The sequence below is a fragment of the Lissotriton vulgaris genome, chromosome 10 (assembly GCF_964263255.1).
Source record: "Lissotriton vulgaris chromosome 10, aLisVul1.2, whole genome shotgun sequence".
In the NCBI taxonomy this organism is placed as follows: Eukaryota; Metazoa; Chordata; class Amphibia; order Caudata; family Salamandridae; genus Lissotriton; species Lissotriton vulgaris.
In genome coordinates, this window is record NC_141698.1 from 856,895,688 (window position 1) to 856,915,354 (window position 19,667).

General features: G+C 46.2%; 1 protein-coding gene across 2 annotated transcripts in view; it reads left to right on the plus strand.

Moving 5' to 3' along the window:
- Positions 1–19,667, plus strand: part of LOC147688904 (ATP-dependent translocase ABCB1-like) — a 509,764-nt gene that overhangs the window by 164,116 nt on the left and 325,981 nt on the right. For both annotated transcript variants that reach the window (XM_086941799.1, XM_086941800.1), the window contains exon 7: positions 111–282. In XM_086941799.1, the coding sequence (XP_086797925.1) occupies positions 111–282 (172 nt within the window). The remainder of the gene's footprint in view (positions 1–110; positions 283–19,667) is intronic.

A 19,667-nucleotide genomic window follows, 5' to 3' on the forward strand; every position in this document is an offset into this window, starting at 1 on the left:
TAATTGGATCCCAGGGAAGGCATGTTTCTTTAAGTGGCGCTACTGCCTTCAAAAGTTTGACACAGTGCAGAGTTCAATTGAAATTGATTTCTTTGGTTTTTTTTTTTCAGTGACATCTCCAAGATTAACGAAGGGATTGGCGATAAACTTGCCATGCTGTTCCAGTCAGTTGCGACCTTCATTGCAGGGTTTGTGATTGGCTTCATTAAAGGTTGGAAACTGACGCTGGTGATCCTGGCAGTCAGCCCTCTCATGGGGCTCTCAGCAGCTATTTGGTCCAAGGTAAAAGAGTCCTTGAGTTTCCTCGAAAGTACTGGGTAACTCTCATGTTTATTTTATTGTACTTGTAGACTGTAACAATCAGCCCGGGGGATATCACGGCGCTAGGAGAGCTAAACCCTGTTTTAAAGATGTTTGGTTACCAGAGACATCAGAAAATGGGTCCCAAACGGCAATTCCCAAGGCATCAGGAATTTACGGCCAGATTCATGAACCTCTATTGCGCTCGCAAAGGGCCACATTCTGAGAGTCTGGCCCTTTGCGAGCGCAATTTTTGCATTTGGGATTCATCATCCCAAATGCAAAAATCGGTAATAGCGAATTCGCAAATTTGCGAGTAATTACATGTAAGGAATCTCTATTTGAGATTCCTTAAATGCAATTCATCATCCATTTTCAAATTGCGAAATCGCAATTTCGGGCCGCTATTTACCGCGAGGTCAAACCTCGTGGTAAATAGCGAAAACTCAGAAAAATGCTTTTAAAAGCATTTTTCTAAGTTGCATGTTGCACACACACATGTCCTTTGGACATGTGTGTGCGCAACACCTGTTTAAATTAGCATTTAAGGGGTGCTACAGGGTGTCCTCTGGACACCCCTGGCACCCTTTAAATCGCTATCTTATTTGCGATTAGCTAATTGCTAATCGCAAATAAGGAATACTCCCCATTCATCCCTATGGGCCTTTTGGCCCATAGGAATGAATGTGGAGTTATTCCTTATTTGCGATTAGCAATTTGCTAATTCCTTATGAATCGCTATTTAAGACTCGCAAAACGGGTCTTTGATGAATCAGGCTGATAAAGCCTGATTCAAATAAAATTAAAGGAATCTCAAATAGAGATTCCTTAAATGTAATTACTCGCAAATTTGCGAATTCGCAATTACCGATTTTTGCATTTGGGATGATGAATCCCAAATGCAAACATTGCGCTCGCTAGTTCTTAATAGTTCTTAATAGTTGGTTATTTGATAAGTAACTACCCCCCCCTCCCTCAAGCGCCTTGAGACCCTCTGGGTGAGTAGTGCGCTATACAAATTTTAACTTGCACTTGAACTTTGTGTGATACCCACATGGTAAGATAGTGAATTAAATGCAAGACATGTATTCGTGAGGCAATAGGATGGGTATTGCTGTAAATTGAAGTGGGCTTATGCAGCCCAATTAACCCCTTGTATGCTGATGACGAACCCCAGCCGTCATGCACCACGGTGCTCGTGTGCTGATGACGGCTGGGGTTCGTCATGGCCCGCCCCTGTTCTTTTGTTTACCGCACAGCGGCGGAAACGGGGCAGCAGCGAAGGGGTTAAACCAGGGGAAAAGCCGCTACTGCCATATTCATACTCACAGACACGTTACCTCAGCATTCAGGTTGAACACTGCGCGGGATGGAGCAAGCTTGAGCAGTCCTGGTGTTATCCTGCCTCCTTCAGGATTATTGACGCACAACACAGGCACTAATAAGTTATCCTACTTCCTAAATGTAAAAGATTAAGGCAGACACGCTGCCTACCAGCCCCCGTTAATCACCCAAGAATAAATGGCTGCCAAAATGTGCTTTCGATAGTTGAATGAACTGAAGGTTCTGCTGCTGCTCCATAAGCATCCCTGTGTCTGGGCAGCACCACAGTGCATGGGCAAAAAAGAGGGACTAGCCTGGTGAGATCTTCTGTGGCAAATATTAATTCAAGCATCCCATCCATTACTTTGCTGATTGCAGTTGACATCCTAGTGGTGACGGGTATGCCCATACTCGAGTCCCGCACTCACTGGTCCACAGAATTCATGATATACCTCTCTGACAAGTCCTAAGTAGCCTGTAACTGATCTGCGTTGCCTGATTCCAATCTGAAGGAGACGTGACCTTGCAATATTACTGGACAGGGAACAGGACCAAGGCTTATTTACGTATGGCTGGGCACTTGTCTAGATGGCATACTGAAAAAATATCGACTGGCATGCAGCTCAGATCAATCGCTAGTGGCTTAGTTTATTTCAAGCATTCCATCCATCACCTTCTTGGCATGGGTCCCATGCTCGTTGAGCCCTACAACTCAAACTGCATCCTACTGACGAGGTCCTAGTAGGCCCAAACCAGTCTGGAGTTGCTTGTGGCGCAGGATCAAGACTGATGTATATATTGCTAGTCTCTTTCTTGAGTGGCAGAGTGGATGAAAAAAGGTAGACTGAAATGAACCGCAAGGAATCGCCAGGGGCTGATATTAATTCAAGCATTACTTCTATTACCTTGTTGTTTGTTTAACTTTGAATTTAGGTACTAAGACCTGTTACGCAAAACCTTTGCTTGATCCATGCCTAAAAGGTATTAACATAAGCTCGAGGGAGTTGGTGTTAAGCTGCTGAGCACTTTGCCAAACCAACTTCAGACCCCAGTTCAATCTTTTCTTATTTGAAGAGATCACAAAACATGTCTTCCAACTTCATGCAACATACCATGAAACAAGCATAACAATCCTGAGCCTGCCTTGACTAAAAGCTACAGTAGATGCTTTTGATCAATATGTGCAGTTATACTTATAACAGAAATTGACATTAAACCAAACATTAATTCATTCTAAACATGGAAAGGACGGCAGAATTCTGATTGAGGGCACTGGCGGATTCTTCTGCGGTGATGACAGACCCTGTGGGGCACCCATCTGGACCTTTGCCAGCACGACCCATACCTCCACACCTTGGGCTTTGCCAGTTCCAACTTCTTGAACATTCACCCAGACCCCAGACCCCAGTAGTGCCAGCTTCAGATTAAACTCCGATCCTGGCTTTGATCTGGGGAAAACTCTGGATCTTGCTTTGCCTGCAGCTCCTTATGAAATAACCAAGTTGCAGCCCCTGATCTGGGAGAACACCCATGCTGTGCTACTTCCTGGACTTCAGTACTATAAAAGGCTAGAGACCTTATTTGCAGCGTACTTAGATGCTTTCCATATGATGTCAACGAGGTAGATAACTCCATCCCCCTTCATTACACTGATGCTGGCTCATATGTAGCAATGCAAAATGCTAGTAGGCTTGATCCTTCACCTGAAACAAAATTGGACTCCCCTCTGGGACTCATTACAGACTCACTACAGAGGAGAGTGCCTCTCTTGTGTTAGTAGTTCACAGAGCAACAGAAGTGTTGGGTCTTCAAGTAGCCATGGTAGAAACTAAGGCAAATCATTTGAAATCTTGCAGTCTGTGCCTGTGACTTCAGAAACGTTGCTGTCTTTTAATGATGATGGCCTGTTCTGATCCATAATTATGACTGCAAATTCCTCACCTTCAGAATATTCCCCAGACTCAAGACTGCATATGAAACTTTTTTACATTTCTTTATCAGTGAACTAATGTGGATTTGATAAATGTGTCTTGGGACAGACACAAAAAGCTAAGGAACTGATTGGAAGTCAGAAGATATTTAGGACTGCCAACAAAACAAAGAATCTTGACGAACATCTTTAGGATTCCCAGATATGAACTTCAGCACATAGGGATGATTCCTATAGTATGCTATGCACTTTCTATATTTACTATTGTTGTCGTTCGTAATATGGGCAGCAGAAAGGAAATGGCGACAAACAAAAACCCTTCTTCACAGGCAACAATATAAAACATCGCACAGACTATATATGAAAAAAATCGCTACGGCAAAAAAAGTCTATCTTGGGATCAGAATAACTCAGGCAGCCAATTCCCATAAAGAGCTATACAAAATAGTTAAAGAATTCACAAACCTCCCCGCCTGTCAGCCCGCTCTCACCTCATCCCAAGATTGGGTCAACTCTGCATCCTCCTATTTCCATGAAAAAATCAATGTCATACATAAACTCTTCCCCCAATTAACTCTGCCTATTCAGACCACACCCCTGCCTAATAAAGCCAACACAGACTCGAATCTTCCAGACACAGCCCTTAAGGAATGTATTCCTTTCTCAGAAACAGATGTAGAATCCACCCTTCGCCAAATCAAATCAGGATCCCCGGGCGACCCTGCCTCCTCTCAGATTCTCGTGAAAATCGCGCCCGCCCTGATGTCCGACCTAACCAAGGTCCTTAATCTTTCCTTATCCCATGCTTCTGTCCCCCTGCACTGGAAGGAGGCCACAATCAGACCAATCCTAAAGAAACCTTCGGCCGACCCTAAACAACTTTCCAACTATCGGCCTATTTCTCCTCTGCCATTGTTTGGAAAGGTCATGGAATCCTTGATTAATAAACAACTAGGCACCTATTTGGTTCCGAACAAATTCCTAGACTCTTCCCAATCAGGCTTTATGGCGTTCCACAGCACAGAGACTGCCTTGCTTGAAATAGTAGACAATGTCAGGATGACTTTTGACGCAGGACAATCTGCCATACTGGTCCTGCTCGACCGGTCTGCTGCCGTCGACACCATCTTGCATAACATTCTCCTGGAGAGGATTGCAGAGATTGGTGTTGAAGGCTCAGCGTTACTTTGGATTAAAAGCTACCTGTCCAAAAGGCGCTCAAAGGTTCAAGTCGGAATGTATTCCTCCAGCTACCAGGAAAATGACAAAGGTGTTCCCCAGGGATCAATATTGAGTCCCACACTCTTCAATCTATATGTCTCCCCTTTGGCTAAAGTGATCAGATCCCATGGCTTTGGAACCGTATCTTATGCTGACGACACTCAGCTGCTGATCACTGTCGGCCCAGATCCCGCGGAAACCAAATTGAGATTCCAAAAATTTATGGTCGCAATTGACAACTGGATGACCAACAACTTTTTAAAACTAAATGCCAGCAGAACGGAGATTGTGCTCTTCGGAACAGCAGACAGGTTCTGGACTGACGATTGGTGGCCAACCACACTTGGACCTTGTCCCCCCCCAAGTCCTCGGTCTGGAATTTGGGGGTGATTATTGACAACAGGCTATCTATGACTGAACATGTCAACAAAGTAGTGCATACTAGCTTTAGCCTGATGCGCAGTCTGAAGAAAATGTTCAAATGGCTCCCCCTCCCGTCCCGCATAGCCCTAGTCCAAGGCCTTATCATAAGCCGTATAGATTACGGGAACGCCCTATTAACTTCCAAAAATGAAAACCTCATGGTAAAACTTTAGGTACTACAGAACACCGCTGCCAGATTGGTGCTTGACCTTCCTCCCTGCACCCCATCAGTGCCCTCCCTTAGGACCTTGCAGTGGCTCCCCATAAAGAAACGCATAAAATTCAAACTATGCTGCCCAGTACACAAAACCATCCATGGGCAAGGCCCAGTTTATCAGGAAAAAAAGCTTAAACCCCACAAATCGTCCAGAACCCTCAGGTCTTCTAGCAAGCAGCTCCCAACAATCCCCAAAGTCCGCACTGTCAGAAATTGTGATAGGGCCTTCAGTAAAACAGCTTCTGAAACCTGGAACACCCTGCCCCTACCTATCAGGACACAATCCAACCATCTGAGACTCCATAAAGACCTTAAAACCTGGCTTTTCTAAATCTCCTGCCCTATGCTCTTTGACTGGCGGATATGCTAGTGCTCTGAGACCTTCGGGTGAGTTACGCGCTATATAAATGCAATTTACATTACATTACATTACTACTGCTGTTAGTATTTGCATTGATGTTCATGCTAATAATAATAACATAATTAATAATTGTACTATTAATACTAGCAACAATAATAATATAGGGGATAAATTAGCCACTGACTTACATTAAAGTATTATTACAAGTCACTGAGGATGTGCATGACAAAATAAAAGAACAAGTCCAAAGGCCAACTTCCATTACAACATCCTGGAACTCCAAAGTGATTAGCAATATACTTTAAAGGTTCGGTATAGGGCATTTTATTACTTATAATACATGGTCAGACCCTCACCTTTTCCACAAACTGCTTAAAACCTTTTGTCCTGCTCTTTTTATATGAAAGAGATAGTATGGTTGCAGACATGAACAATACAAGTGCAATGTGTAATGTGAAATATAACACACCAATGCATGCAAAAAGATATTAGAATTAGTTTAATGTAGGTCAGATTAAAAACGAGTAGATCACAGAAAATCTATTTTTCTTGTATTGAGCTATATAGCGGGCAAATACAAATGTTGCCATAAATTTCTACTTTCTTCTGATCACTGATCAGTTTAGAAAAACAGATCAGAAGAACGAAAACCCAGATCTTGTTGTCACTGCAACTGTAAATATGTTCTGCTACATTTCCTTTCACCTTAGCTGCTGGCTGAGACTGCAGGCACTAGCACATCACTGCTCAACTGTACTAACTTGTTAAATCTGACAAGCTGAATACTTTTCTTATTACAGGTGACTTGATGTGTCACAACTCAACTGTAATAAGGAAATTAGAGATGGGCTTTTGTAACAAGGATTGCAGATTCCCATGAATAATAATAATATATGGAATTAAGTGCAATTTTCCGTACATTGCAAAGATGTTGCAAGTCACAGAGGAGTTCCTTTTTAAGATCATGAAACTCCAAAGTGACTTGTAATATCCTTATAACATATGGCTTGGGGTACTTTATTCCTTATTATACATGGTCACATCATCATCTTTCAACCAACCACTTAAATCCTTGATGTAGTGCTCTTTCAAGATTACATTTTTGAAAACATGAAGAATTTTGGGTAAAATCTTTCAAACGCAGTACCTCACCTCATAATGTGTAGAAACATGCTCAGAGAGTATCCAGTATTGGGGTATCTTTCATAGATTTACATGTATTAATCATTCCCCGTCGTCAAAGTGTGAGTCCCACGGTACATATAATAAAGCAGTAAACAATAACTTCCATAGGCTATCATAGCCTATCAACCTCCTGTTATAAAAAGGACCAAACTCAAAACATGACCAACCAGTCACCAGCACCCTCCAGAACCTTCCCAAGAGAGGCTGAATCCCTCAGATTTTCACCTCATGTCGTGTGTAAGGGAGTTTCCCTGAGCTCAGTTCTTCAACTTTTCTCAGATAAGTCTTGTTTCTATATTTATATAGATTCAATTCAATTCAAATTTGCTTTATTCAACACAAATATCATAAAAGCATATAAACATAGTAAAAAACCAATGATACAGATTTTTACGATATACCTGTTAAAAACGAACATCATATACAAGAACTATTTACAATAACATTAAAAACACTCTGATATGTGCAAATAAGCAAAAACCTTCCAGTTAAAAATACAAGTGCATAAAAAATTAGAAGGAAGGGAAATAAAATAAGGACGTACTAAATGACAAAAACTAGCAACAGCTTCAAAGATGCAGAAAGTGCCTTGTGTCTAACAGCCCATGCACAGCCCAAGAACTTGGCTATTGCGCAGACAAAAAGGAGCTTAGAGTCTGTCTTGAGGATACGCATGGCCGCAAGACTGCTCGTAGTTCCCAGGGACCTACAAATAGGCCTGAGCCACTTGCGTCTGTGGCTCTTGTATGCGGGGCACACAAAGAGAACATGATTAATATTTTCAGTGAGAGCAAGGCAACATGGGCAAGGTTTCACCACTGAGGTATGACCATTCCATCTAGACAATACCTCAAATACGGGTAAGGTACCAAAACGAAACTGCATGTATAGAGACCTGTCACGCGGCACCTCAATAAAATCTAGGTACGCCTCATATAATTTTTCTTGCTTATTTAGGAAGAATTCCTTTGTAAGGCTCCCTATTTTTGGATTCTGCAGCTGCTGCAAGTGCACTCAGTCCCAGTACCTTTTTTTAGCTCCAATTTACTAGGGGGAGTCTGGGAGAGCCAGGCATCACTCAGATCCTGGGAAAAAAGGGTCCGTTTTACATAAGAGATCCAATTGACTCTATTGCCCTGATCCAGGGTGATTAGCTCATTAAGTGCAAGTGCATAATTTTGGAGTTCAGGAGTTCGCCTAATCCGTGCCCAAAAAAAGAGAGGATGCAGTCTAGCCGTGTCCCTGATGCGGTGCCTTCCTAAATCAGAGAATAGAGGCGTGAATGGGGTATTCTTTGGCATAGCTACCAGGTTTCTAACAAAAGTATTTTCACAACGGGAAATTTCATCAATATGCTCATGATCCCAAAGCTCTGACCCGTACAATGCAGAACTAACCGCTTGTGCTTCATACACAACGAGGGCCCGGCGTACTGGTCTAGTTCTTGATGAACGATGTTGTTTTGCAATGGCGCCCGCCTCTCGTCTGTGATTCATTAACATTTTAGACAAGTGTTGCTTCCAGTGCATACTTTCAGATAGCCTGATTCCCAAGTAATCAAAGTTCTGAACTCTTTCTAATGGGACTTCATCAAGAGTAAGATTGCGCAATATCACGTCAGACAAGTGGGTCCTGGATCTCATCTCTTATGGCCACACTTTGAAATTGGCCAAATCCCTCCCAACACTCCACCCAGTAGATCGCACCCCACCTCGTCTTCAGCAAAGATTATGCTCCAAAAAGGGGCAATAGAAAAAGTCCCATTTCCTCAGAGAAGGAAAAGTTTCTAGTCCCGCTTCTTTGTAAAAAATCGGGAGAGTAGAGACCTATCTTAGACCTCAGGAACTTAAACAAATACCTTAAAAGTCAAACATTCAGGATGGTCACACACTCTGACATCCTGCGACGCCTCAACAGCAGAGATTTCATGACTTCTTTGGTTCTAGAGGACGCATATTTTCATATTGCTATACATCCAAAGCACAGAAAATTCCTCCAATTCTGAGTCCTTCCCTTTGGCCTCAAATCGGCTCCAAACATTTTTACAAAGTTTCTAGCTCCTGTGGCAGTGGCCTTGCGGAGCAAGGGTCATCAAGAATTCCCATAGATGATTGGCTGCTGAAAGGCCCATCTGATTGTCTAGCAAAGGCCGCGCAGACGATTGTCTAGTCCTGTTCCTCAAATTGGGACTCTCGATAAATCATCAGAAATCATTAACCTCCCCAAGCCAGACAATGACACTTCTAGGGGCCAACTTGAACAGCATTCAGAACAAAGCCTTCCTCTCCCAGGAAAGACAGCAGCGGTTGAAAAGTTGGCACTCATACTGTGGAAATTGAAGAAATTGATGTACATAAACAGCGTTCATTTCCCTTTTTCCCACTCCTCTCCCTGTGAGCACCATGAATACCGTAAATTATTGACCGCATCACTCTGCCAGTAAGAGCCCGTACCCATATGTACATGACAGCCATTCTAAGCACCCTGGCCCTTTTTGCCCGCTCATTAGAATCACCGGCTTCCCTTCTGCGCGTATCTGAACCCCCCCCCTCTCTCACATGCATAGACTATGAAACCCTCTCCCTCTGCGCGACCCTGCTCTGAAAGGCAACCCTCCTGCTTGACCCACGCAAACCCCCCCCATTTCCTCTTGAAGAGGCATCCTTCGCCTTAGCTGACATAGCCCTCCCCAGCTGCACCTGATAGCCCCCCGCTCCCTCACGCATGAGTCATAAGACCTCTCTCTCTGTGCGACTCTGTCCCTGTGCGCACCCTGGCTCCCCCCCCCCCCCTCCTCCCTCACATGGACAAGTCATAAACCTTCCTCTTCTGCAAGACCCTGTCCTTGGGAGTCACGGCCGCGCCTGACCAACACCTCCTTTCCTTTTATGAATAACCCCTCTGTTAGTAAACCCTCCCTCTGCGATGGACTGTCCACACATGTCCGAGGCCATCACCTAAGCCGGAAGATACTGTTTATTGCCCCTTATGGTATGGAGTCACTCCTCTTCAAAGAACCCATTATTGATCCTGGCCACCCCACCCCCTGGGCTATGATCAGGCGCACACATCCTAACAAGTTGACGGAACACTCAGCTGCGTGATTGCCCTCCCCTCTTATCAGCAGGTCAAGGGTCCCTATTGTGAACACATGTGGGGTAGGATTGACACGAGGATCATGGGGATGTCTTTTCCGTGTTTTACAATGTTGTGATTGTAATACCAAGTGTTTTGTAAGGTATAAAAGAAGATGTCTCAGCTCACTTGTTAGAGCACCTCCCGAAAGACACTGTGTTTCGTGTCCGAAATGACAGGCTCTCCTCATGAGAAATAAAACTCTGTTCTTGTGATTCCTGCTCCCAGCGCCCGTCTCTTTATTTGGTAACTGTTCAGAATGGGAACTGAGAGGCGACTTGCGCCAGCAGCCTGGGCATCGATAGCAATATGGGCTCCTATTCCACAATTGGCGTCCCAACGCGGGGTCCATCAGTGACATAAGGTCCACTAAGAAAGATCCAGACGATGAGGTGAATATCTAAATGATCGGAGTATACCTGCCTTGAGAGGGCCCTCGTCCGGCTGCCGATTGAATGAACTTCACCGATTCTGAACGGACCTCTCTCGAGTGACCGATTGTCCTGACTGGAATCCCACAGGAATGCTACACGGAGTAAGAGAACGATCGGGCGCTGGAGGAGGAACACGAAGAACTATCCGTATGGTCCGGTCCGGGTAAGATTAAGTAGGGTGTTTTTACGCCTGATTGGTAGGGTGGTTCTATCCACCTGATTGATTGATTGATTGTATTGGAATCGGTATTTGAATACTGATATTGTTTGGTTATTGGTTCATTTAGCTTTTGTTGCTACTTGAAATATTGGTTCTCTTCTTGAGAACGAGACATTCTCTGTTTGCAAACGGCGGCGAATAGGAACGTTCGTCCCTCTTTGCAGATAGAGAAGGGTAGGTAATGCAGACTTTTGTCCCCGTTGTAATCCGTCATGCCTACTTTCCTCCCCACTGATTGTTTGAAATCGATTAATAATCGATTGTTGCTCTTTGAGATCTTCCCTGTCTACAAACAGAGACGAATAGAAATATTCTGTCTTCCTTTATGGATAGCGAAGGGCAGGTAATGCAGACGTTTGTCCCCGTTGTAATCCGTCATGCCTGTTTTTCTCCCCACTGATTGATTGGTTGCCTGGACATTGTTGTTCTAGGAATTGTTTCGTTTGAGGTATTTTCTACTTGCAAACAACGTGGAATAGAAATATTCTGTCTAGTCTTTGCAAGTAGTAAAGGGTAGGTTATGCCCCTTTGTGAATTCGTCAGTCCTACCCACTCCCCACTGATTGTTTATTTGGGGGGTAGCTCGCATGGTCCGCCCAGGAGACTACCCTTATGGAGGACATATGCTCCCCACTCATGGGCCATTTAGTGGAAGTAGACCATCTGGTCCGTCCAGGAGGCTGCCCTAGTAAGTGGAAGTACATCGTTTGGTCCGTCCAGGATGATACCCTAATGAAGGAATATATGTTCCCCTTTGATCGATAATCTAGTTCCACCCCGGACCATTTATTGGAGGGAACCCGTCTGGTCCGTCCAGAAGTACCCCCTAGTGAAAAGGACACATAAAAATATGAAGTGATCACCGTTCCCTACTAACAAGAAAACTTTAGCTCGAAACACGCTAAAGAAACGAAGGAAAAATAAAAAGAAATCGGGCTAAGTCAGTAACCCCCTGATGAGCTTTCGACTTCACTAAAAATAAGAAACATTAGAAACAGTTCGTAATAAGAAATATAAAATGGCGAAAAATTTTGACAACAAGACAGCCACGAGGTAGCTAGGTTACGCTGCCTACTCCTGCTCCAAACATGTCTGCCTCATTGCCCACCACGCCCAAATAACGGTCACATGAAATAGATACAAATCAATAGGTACCTACCCCCATTCCGGAAGCTCCTGAAGTGCAACAGGTCCGCGGTCACGCCCATCCGGAAGGCGAGGCCTCGAGGCATGCGGGGCTCGCCTGGCCGCAGTCGGAAGGGGAGGCTGTTGGGCGGACGGCCCAAAGAATCGTAATGACCTCTCCTTCTCCCCTCTTCTGCTGCCCTGCAGGCCTCGGGGGGGGGGCTGTCTTGCCTCAGCCACCGACCACCCCCCACCCCTCTCTTGCCTGATCTGGCCATCGACGAGGACCGGAGCCAAGGCGAGGTCGGACAACCCTGAGAGTTGCAGATAGTCCCGCCACATGACCACGCCTGAAGATTACAGGTAGTCCCGCCACATGTCAACGCCTGAGAGTGACAGGTAGTCCAGCCACACGGCAACGCCTGGACAGTTGCAGGTTGTCCCGCCACATGTCAAGATGGGGATGTCTTACCTCAGCCACCGACCCCCCCCCCCATCTTCATCGCCTGGCACGGCCTTACCGAAACACTGGAGCCGGAGAACGGCGCGGGGTCGCTGGAAGGGGGAGGTGACGCGAACGAGCCTCCCCCACCTCCCTCCAGGTGGAGGCTTCCAGCGGCACCCCAACGCTCTTCGCTTAAAGAGGGTACACATCGAAAAGCGGTCTTTTGCCCGGGACGAGCGCACGCCCCATGCCTTCTCTCCTCAACTTTGAAGATTCTATGAGAGCCGGGGGGGCCCCCGACCCCTCTGCATGGGCGCCCCCGTCCCCCTCACTGGGATCTGCAACATCAACGCACTCCTTAGGCGCCAGCCTCAGTTTGGAAATGGCTAAAACACAGCCAAGGTACAGACTTGTTCAGTTCCGGTGGAACACCAGAGTGACCCGGTAGGAAAATTGTTGCCGCCCTCCCCACTCTTTGACTGATGGTCCATATTGTTAGACTGTTACCACATTGCACAAAACTTTTTGAACTACCAACGGAAGGTTCTGGTCCAACCACGAGTCATTGGAGACATTCTGACTATGCTGGAACATGCCTGACCTCGCCCAAAATGGCGCCGATGCACGAAACAAAACTTTCAAACTCCCTGTTCACCCGGATTGCTCGAATCTTGATGCTCTGAGATACGTGTGCATTTTTGGACAATGAAAGTCGATAAGATGGATAGTGATTATGTGCTTAGAGAAGAAAGCAATATAGATATTGATCATATGTTTGGACAATGGACTGACTTAGGGTGGGTACTAATTATGATATGGAAAATGAATTGGTGTAATTTAGACAGTGAATGAGCATTTGGATAATGAATTAATGAATTAATTGAAAAACTGAATTCTTGACATGCATCATGCTTGCTCTGTAGGGAAGTTTGATACGATTTTATTGCACTGCTGCACTTTATGCAATGAACTGCCACCAACTTCGTTCTTCTTATGTACAGTTCCAATCTGCTCCGTGGCCAGTCCACTGGGTTGTAGGCCTGTATTTATACATCAACAGTTTTTTTATTAAAAGTATTTTGAAAAAGAAAGCATAGTTGTAGCGGTTGCATTAATGAGTTTTGGATGTTTTGCTACTGTGAGCGAAGAATAAGTATGATGAAAGCTGAAGGTTAAAAAGGACCAGATATTTAGCAGCTACATTATGTGTCACAGGCAGCCGGAAAAATGTTTTAGACGCCCTTAAAACGACACCACAGAAATGCCACCTGACCGCCACCCTTGCACCCAACAAAAGGGGTTGCGACCAAGTAACTCATGTAGATACGCAGATCGCAAATGATTATATATCTGACATTACTGGTCCCTCTGGGCTTAAACGCCGAGATGGTAAAGAAATGCAGAACGTGGAGACAGGTCGAGTATGTGGTAGGTAAAGACATTTTCGGATTACTGCATGCTAATGTGGTTTGAATGCTGCCCCCCACCCCTTCTTTCTCCTCCCTTCTGCAGGTCACGTCAGAACGTCGGCTGAAGTATGGGAGAGCGATGATCGAACCACCGACGAAAAAGGAAGGAGGGAATATGTGCATAGTCCTTATGACGATAAGTTTTTTAAAGACGTAGACTTAAACATGACTGTTCCTCCTTAGAACATAGCGACTGGGAGGATGGACTGACATAGAGACTTGACGGGTACTGTATGACGAAAATTGACTCGAAATAACACGTTATATAATGTAACTAGACGTTTGACTAGGTAGGGAAAGGACAAAGGAAAGTGTGTGGGTAAGGGTTACCACGACACCACCCGTCTGGGAAGTTAGAAATGTTGCTGATGTTCAAAATGCACTGCCCCCTTTCTCACACTCTTATAGATATAGCCAAGCTGTCCGACTGTTCTCCCGATCAATACTTGCCGTTGCCTCAGCCTGGAGAACTTCCCACCAAAGGAAGAAACTGAAAAATGGTTTAAGATCCAACCATGGGTAAATAGCGCGACCAGGTTAATTTCTGATCGACTAACCGAGGTGTAAGTATTGGCAATTGAGAACGCTCGCAGAGATAACAAGCGAGAAGGAAAAGGAGGGAAGGGTAAAAAGAGCTAAGCACGTAGATAAATAGGATAGTAAAGATACGTAGGATATAAAAATAGATCTTGTTGGCCAACTGTTGTTTTCTGTTTTGTTGTGAATGTCTTATATATGTAATACATGTACTGTCTTCATTATTCTGAGTTTGTGTGTGTGTACTGTAGGGGTTTACGTCTTCCCTCTGTTTGCGTCTCTCTGTTACCTGACCCCCTGCTGTTCTGTGTTGTGAGCGCACTAAATGACCTATTTTCGTACACGTCTCACTCTCTCTCTCCCCCTTTATCTATCCCTCTCTATCTCTGTCTCTCTGTCTCTCTCTGTCTCTCTACATGTCATACGTGTACCGAATGGCTCGTTTAGGTTGCGGACGACTCTCACTCTCTACGAGAGTCCCCCTGTTCCATCTTCCTTTTTATGGTAAAAACGTGCCTTGCTGGCACCAGTCTGATTGGATACTTATTGAACGCGAAGGTGTTCAGCGAAATTGACCGAAACTAAAATGATTGTATCTCGCCATATTACTACCTCTCCTTTCTGCAAAATGAATGAACTCGAATTGGCTGAGAAGGAAAGGACAGGTAAGACGACTAAGGTCCCCCAATGTGGCCTTTTATAGGGGAACTGTATGTCAATGGCACCTTATTTTTCTGTTCATCAGAGACGAACACCAACGTCTAGATTGACCCCCAATGCCCAGATTGCCCCACCCCCTTTTGCACCCAAGCGCGAGCGCCCGAAGCATCCCCGCCCCATTTGATAGACCCCAGCTGCTGTCCCGGATATAAACATAATGACCATGAGTAACTGTCGTCCCTCGAGAAAAACCTGTTTTACCTGACTCTTGATGATAGCGCCCCTGCCCTGTTTGAAAAGGTTAGCCAGCCTTGAAGGGAAATGTTCCGAAATATTGAATTTGATGAAATGCACAGTTGATGGGAATCTTATTTTATCCCCATTTGAGTTATAAATGGGACGATGAATAAACTTGGCATGAACCCAATAAGAATGCCGACATATGCACTGCCTGGTAATAGACCTCTGACTGTGACCAGTGAGCGTATCTCCCAAGTGCGTAGGATTGAGGGAGGAATTCACATGCATAGATGTCTTCTTCTGCCAGTTCTCTAAAAACTTGTTTTGTACCTATTCAAAGATTCACGATCACCGGAGGAGAAGGGTCGGACGTGACGTACAGCCTGGCTGCAGATCTTGAGACACGTGTGATCTCGACCAAAGGTGGAGCTGCAGAGCAACGAGATACGGGGCGAGACAACAATTTCAACGTGGAAAATGAGAAATGACGGGCCACCCTGAAGCCCTCCGTCTACTAACCCACGTGTGCCTGGAGTCTCCGTCCCCCTTCTTTGGGCCCGATTGATGGGCCTGGCTGCTTGTTATCCTTTGCTCCCTTGGTCCCTTTTGTGTGTCCCAGGAACTCTGACCTAACTCCGCCCTCTCTCCTATCGACTATTTGAACCACACACACCCTTTTTTCCACGTGACTTATTGCCAAAAGGAAGAACTGCATTCAAGTGGGAATAGGGTGTTGCCACGGAAATATAGGTGCCGAGCATAAGGCGCCGCTAAACGGATTGGTTAGGGAACAGGACTGTGGTCTAACAGCAGAGGACTGACCGCACCCTGCAACGCGTAAGGATAAATCCGAGCTGGACCTATAGCTCCACCGCCGGTGCTAACAGCGCCAACGAAAGAACACGGACTAGAGCCTACCAGTGATGGCTCACTGCTGAAAAGACACTGTGATGAAGAGACCTTGTGTATCGAACTGAATTCCGCCCTTTACTACTTGGTCAAGATATTCATTGGTCACATTTGTGAGAAAGTCAGAAGTATTTATGCTATGTAGTGCGTTTAAATGTTAGGAACTCAACGAAATGCAATTTCCTATGTGCTGCGTTCTGCCCATCACATCAACTGTCCATGATTATATGCCAAATGTTAGTATTGACAAATGCTAATCCTTCAACAACGCCTGTTTATTTGTAACCCCATCAATTACAAAAATGAACTCTGTAATGTAAAAAGGGGCGACTGTGGAAATTGAAGAAATTGATGTACATAAACAGCGTTCATTTCCCTTTTTCCCACTCCTCTCCCTGTGAGCACCATGAATACCGTAAATTATTGACCGCATCACTCTGCCAGTAAGAGCCCGTACCCATATGTACATGACAGCCATTCTAGGCACCCTGGCCCTTTTTGCCCGCTCATTAGAATCACCGGCTTCCCTTCTGCGCGTATCTGAACCCCCCCCTCTCTCACATGCATAGACTATGAAACCCTCTCCCTCTGCGCGACCCTGCCCTGAAAGGCAACCCTCCTGCTTGACCCACGCAAACCCCCCCCATTTCCTCTTGAAGAGGCATCCTTTGCCTTAGCTGACATAGCCCTCCCCAGCTGCACCTGATAGCCCCCCGCTCCCTCACGCATGAGTCATAAGACCTCTCTCTCTGTGCGACTCTGTCCCTGTGCGCACCCTGGCTCCCCCCCCTCCTCCCTCACATGGACAAGTCATAAACCTTCCTCTTCTGCAAGACCCTGTCCTTGGGAGTCACGGCCGCGCCTGACCAACACCTCCTTTCCTTTTATGAATAACCCCTCTGTTAGTAAACCCTCCCTCTGCGATGGACTGTCCACACATGTCCGAGGCCATCACCTAAGCCGGAAGATACTGTTTATTGCCCCTTATGGTATGGAGTCACTCCTCTTCAAAGAACCCATTATTGATCCTGGCCACCCCACCCCCTGGGCTATGATCAGGCGCACACATCCTAACAAGTTGACGGAACACTCAGCTGCGTGATTGCCCTCACCTCTTGACAGGCTCTCCTCATGAGAAATAAAACTCTGTTCTTGTGATTCCTGCTCCCAGCGCCCGTCTCTTTATTTGGTAACTGTTCAGAATGGGAACTGAGAGGCGACTTGCGCCAGCAGCCTGGGCATCGATAGCAATATGGGCTCCTATTCCACAATTGGCGTCCCAACGCGGGGTCCATCAGTGACATAAGGTCCACTAAGAAAGATCCAGACGATGAGGTGAATATCTAAATGATCGGAGTATACCTGCCTTGAGAGGGCCCTCGTCCGGCTGCCGATTGAATGAACTTCACCGATTCTGAACGGACCTCTCTCGAGTGACCGATTGTCCTGACTGGAATCCCACAGGAATGCTACACGGAGTAAGAGAACGATCGGGCGCTGGAGGAGGAACACGAAGAACTATCCGTATGGTCCGGTCCGGGTAAGATTAAGTAGGGTGTTTTTACGCCTGATTGGTAGGGTGGTTCTATCCACCTGATTGATTGATTGATTGTATTGGAATCGGTATTTGAATACTGATATTGTTTGGTTATTGGTTCATTTAGCTTTTGTTGCTACTTGAAATATTGGTTCTCTTCTTGAGAACGAGACATTCTCTGTTTGCAAACGGCGGCGAATAGGAACGTTCGTCCCTCTTTGCAGATAGAGAAGGGTAGGTAATGCAGACTTTTGTCCCCGTTGTAATCCGTCATGCCTACTTTCCTCCCCACTGATTGTTTGAAATCGATTAATAATCGATTGTTGCTCTTTGAGATCTTCCCTGTCTACAAACAGAGACGAATAGAAATATTCTGTCTTCCTTTATGGATAGCGAAGGGCAGGTAATGCAGACGTTTGTCCCCGTTGTAATCCGTCATGCCTGTTTTTCTCCCCACTGATTGATTGGTTGCCTGGACATTGTTGTTCTAGGAATTGTTTCGTTTGAGGTATTTTCTACTTGCAAACAACGTGGAATAGAAATATTCTGTCTAGTCTTTGCAAGTAGTAAAGGGTAGGTTATGCCCCTTTGTGAATTCGTCAGTCCTACCCACTCCCCACTGATTGTTTATTTGGGGGGTAGCTCGCATGGTCCGCCCAGGAGACTACCCTTATGGAGGACATATGCTCCCCGCTCATGGGCCATTTAGTGGAAGTAGACCATCTGGTCCGTCCAGGAGGCTGCCCTAGTAAGTGGAAGTACATCGTTTGGTCCGTCCAGGATGATACCCTAATGAAGGAATATATGTTCCCCTTTGATCGATAATCTAGTTCCACCCCGGACCATTTATTGGAGGGAACCCGTCTGGTCCGTCCAGAAGTACCCCCTAGTGAAAAGGACACATAAAAATATGAAGTGATCACCGTTCCCTACTAACAAGAAAACTTTAGCTCGAAACACGCTAAAGAAACGAAGGAAAAATAAAAAGAAATCGGGCTAAGTCAGTAACCCCCTGATGAGCTTTCGACTTCACTAAAAATAAGAAACATTAGAAACAGTTCGTAATAAGAAATATAAAATGGCGAAAAATTTTGACAACAAGACAGCCACGAGGTAGCTAGGTTACGCTGCCTACTCCTGCTCCAAACATGTCTGCCTCATTGCCCACCACGCCCAAATAACGGTCACATGAAATAGATACAAATCAATAGGTACCTACCCCCATTCCGGAAGCTCCTGAAGTGCAACAGGTCCGCGGTCACGCCCATCCGGAAGGCGAGGCCTCGAGGCATGCGGGGCTCGCCTGGCCGCAGTCGGAAGGGGAGGCTGTTGGGCGGACGGCCCAAAGAATCGTAATGACCTCTCCTTCTCCCCTCTTCTGCTGCCCTGCAGGCCTCGGGGGGGGGGCTGTCTTGCCTCAGCCACCGACCACCCCCCACCCCTCTCTTGCCTGATCTGGCCATCGACGAGGACCGGAGCCAAGGCGAGGTCGGACAACCCTGAGAGTTGCAGATAGTCCCGCCACATGACCACGCCTGAAGATTACAGGTAGTCCCGCCACATGTCAACGCCTGAGAGTGACAGGTAGTCCAGCCACACGGCAACGCCTGGACAGTTGCAGGTTGTCCCGCCACATGTCAAGATGGGGATGTCTTACCTCAGCCACCGACCCCCCCCCCATCTTCATCGCCTGGCACGGCCTTACCGAAACACTGGAGCCGGAGAACGGCGCGGGGTCGCTGGAAGGGGGAGGTGACGCGAACGAGCCTCCCCCACCTCCCTCCAGGTGGAGGCTTCCAGCGGCACCCCAACGCTCTTCGCTTAAAGAGGGTACACATCGAAAAGCGGTCTTTTGCCCGGGACGAGCGCACGCCCCATGCCTTCTCTCCTCAACTTTGAAGATTCTATGAGAGCCGGGGGGGCCCCCGACCCCTCTGCATGGGCGCCCCCGTCCCCCTCACTGGGATCTGCAACATCAACGCACTCCTTAGGCGCC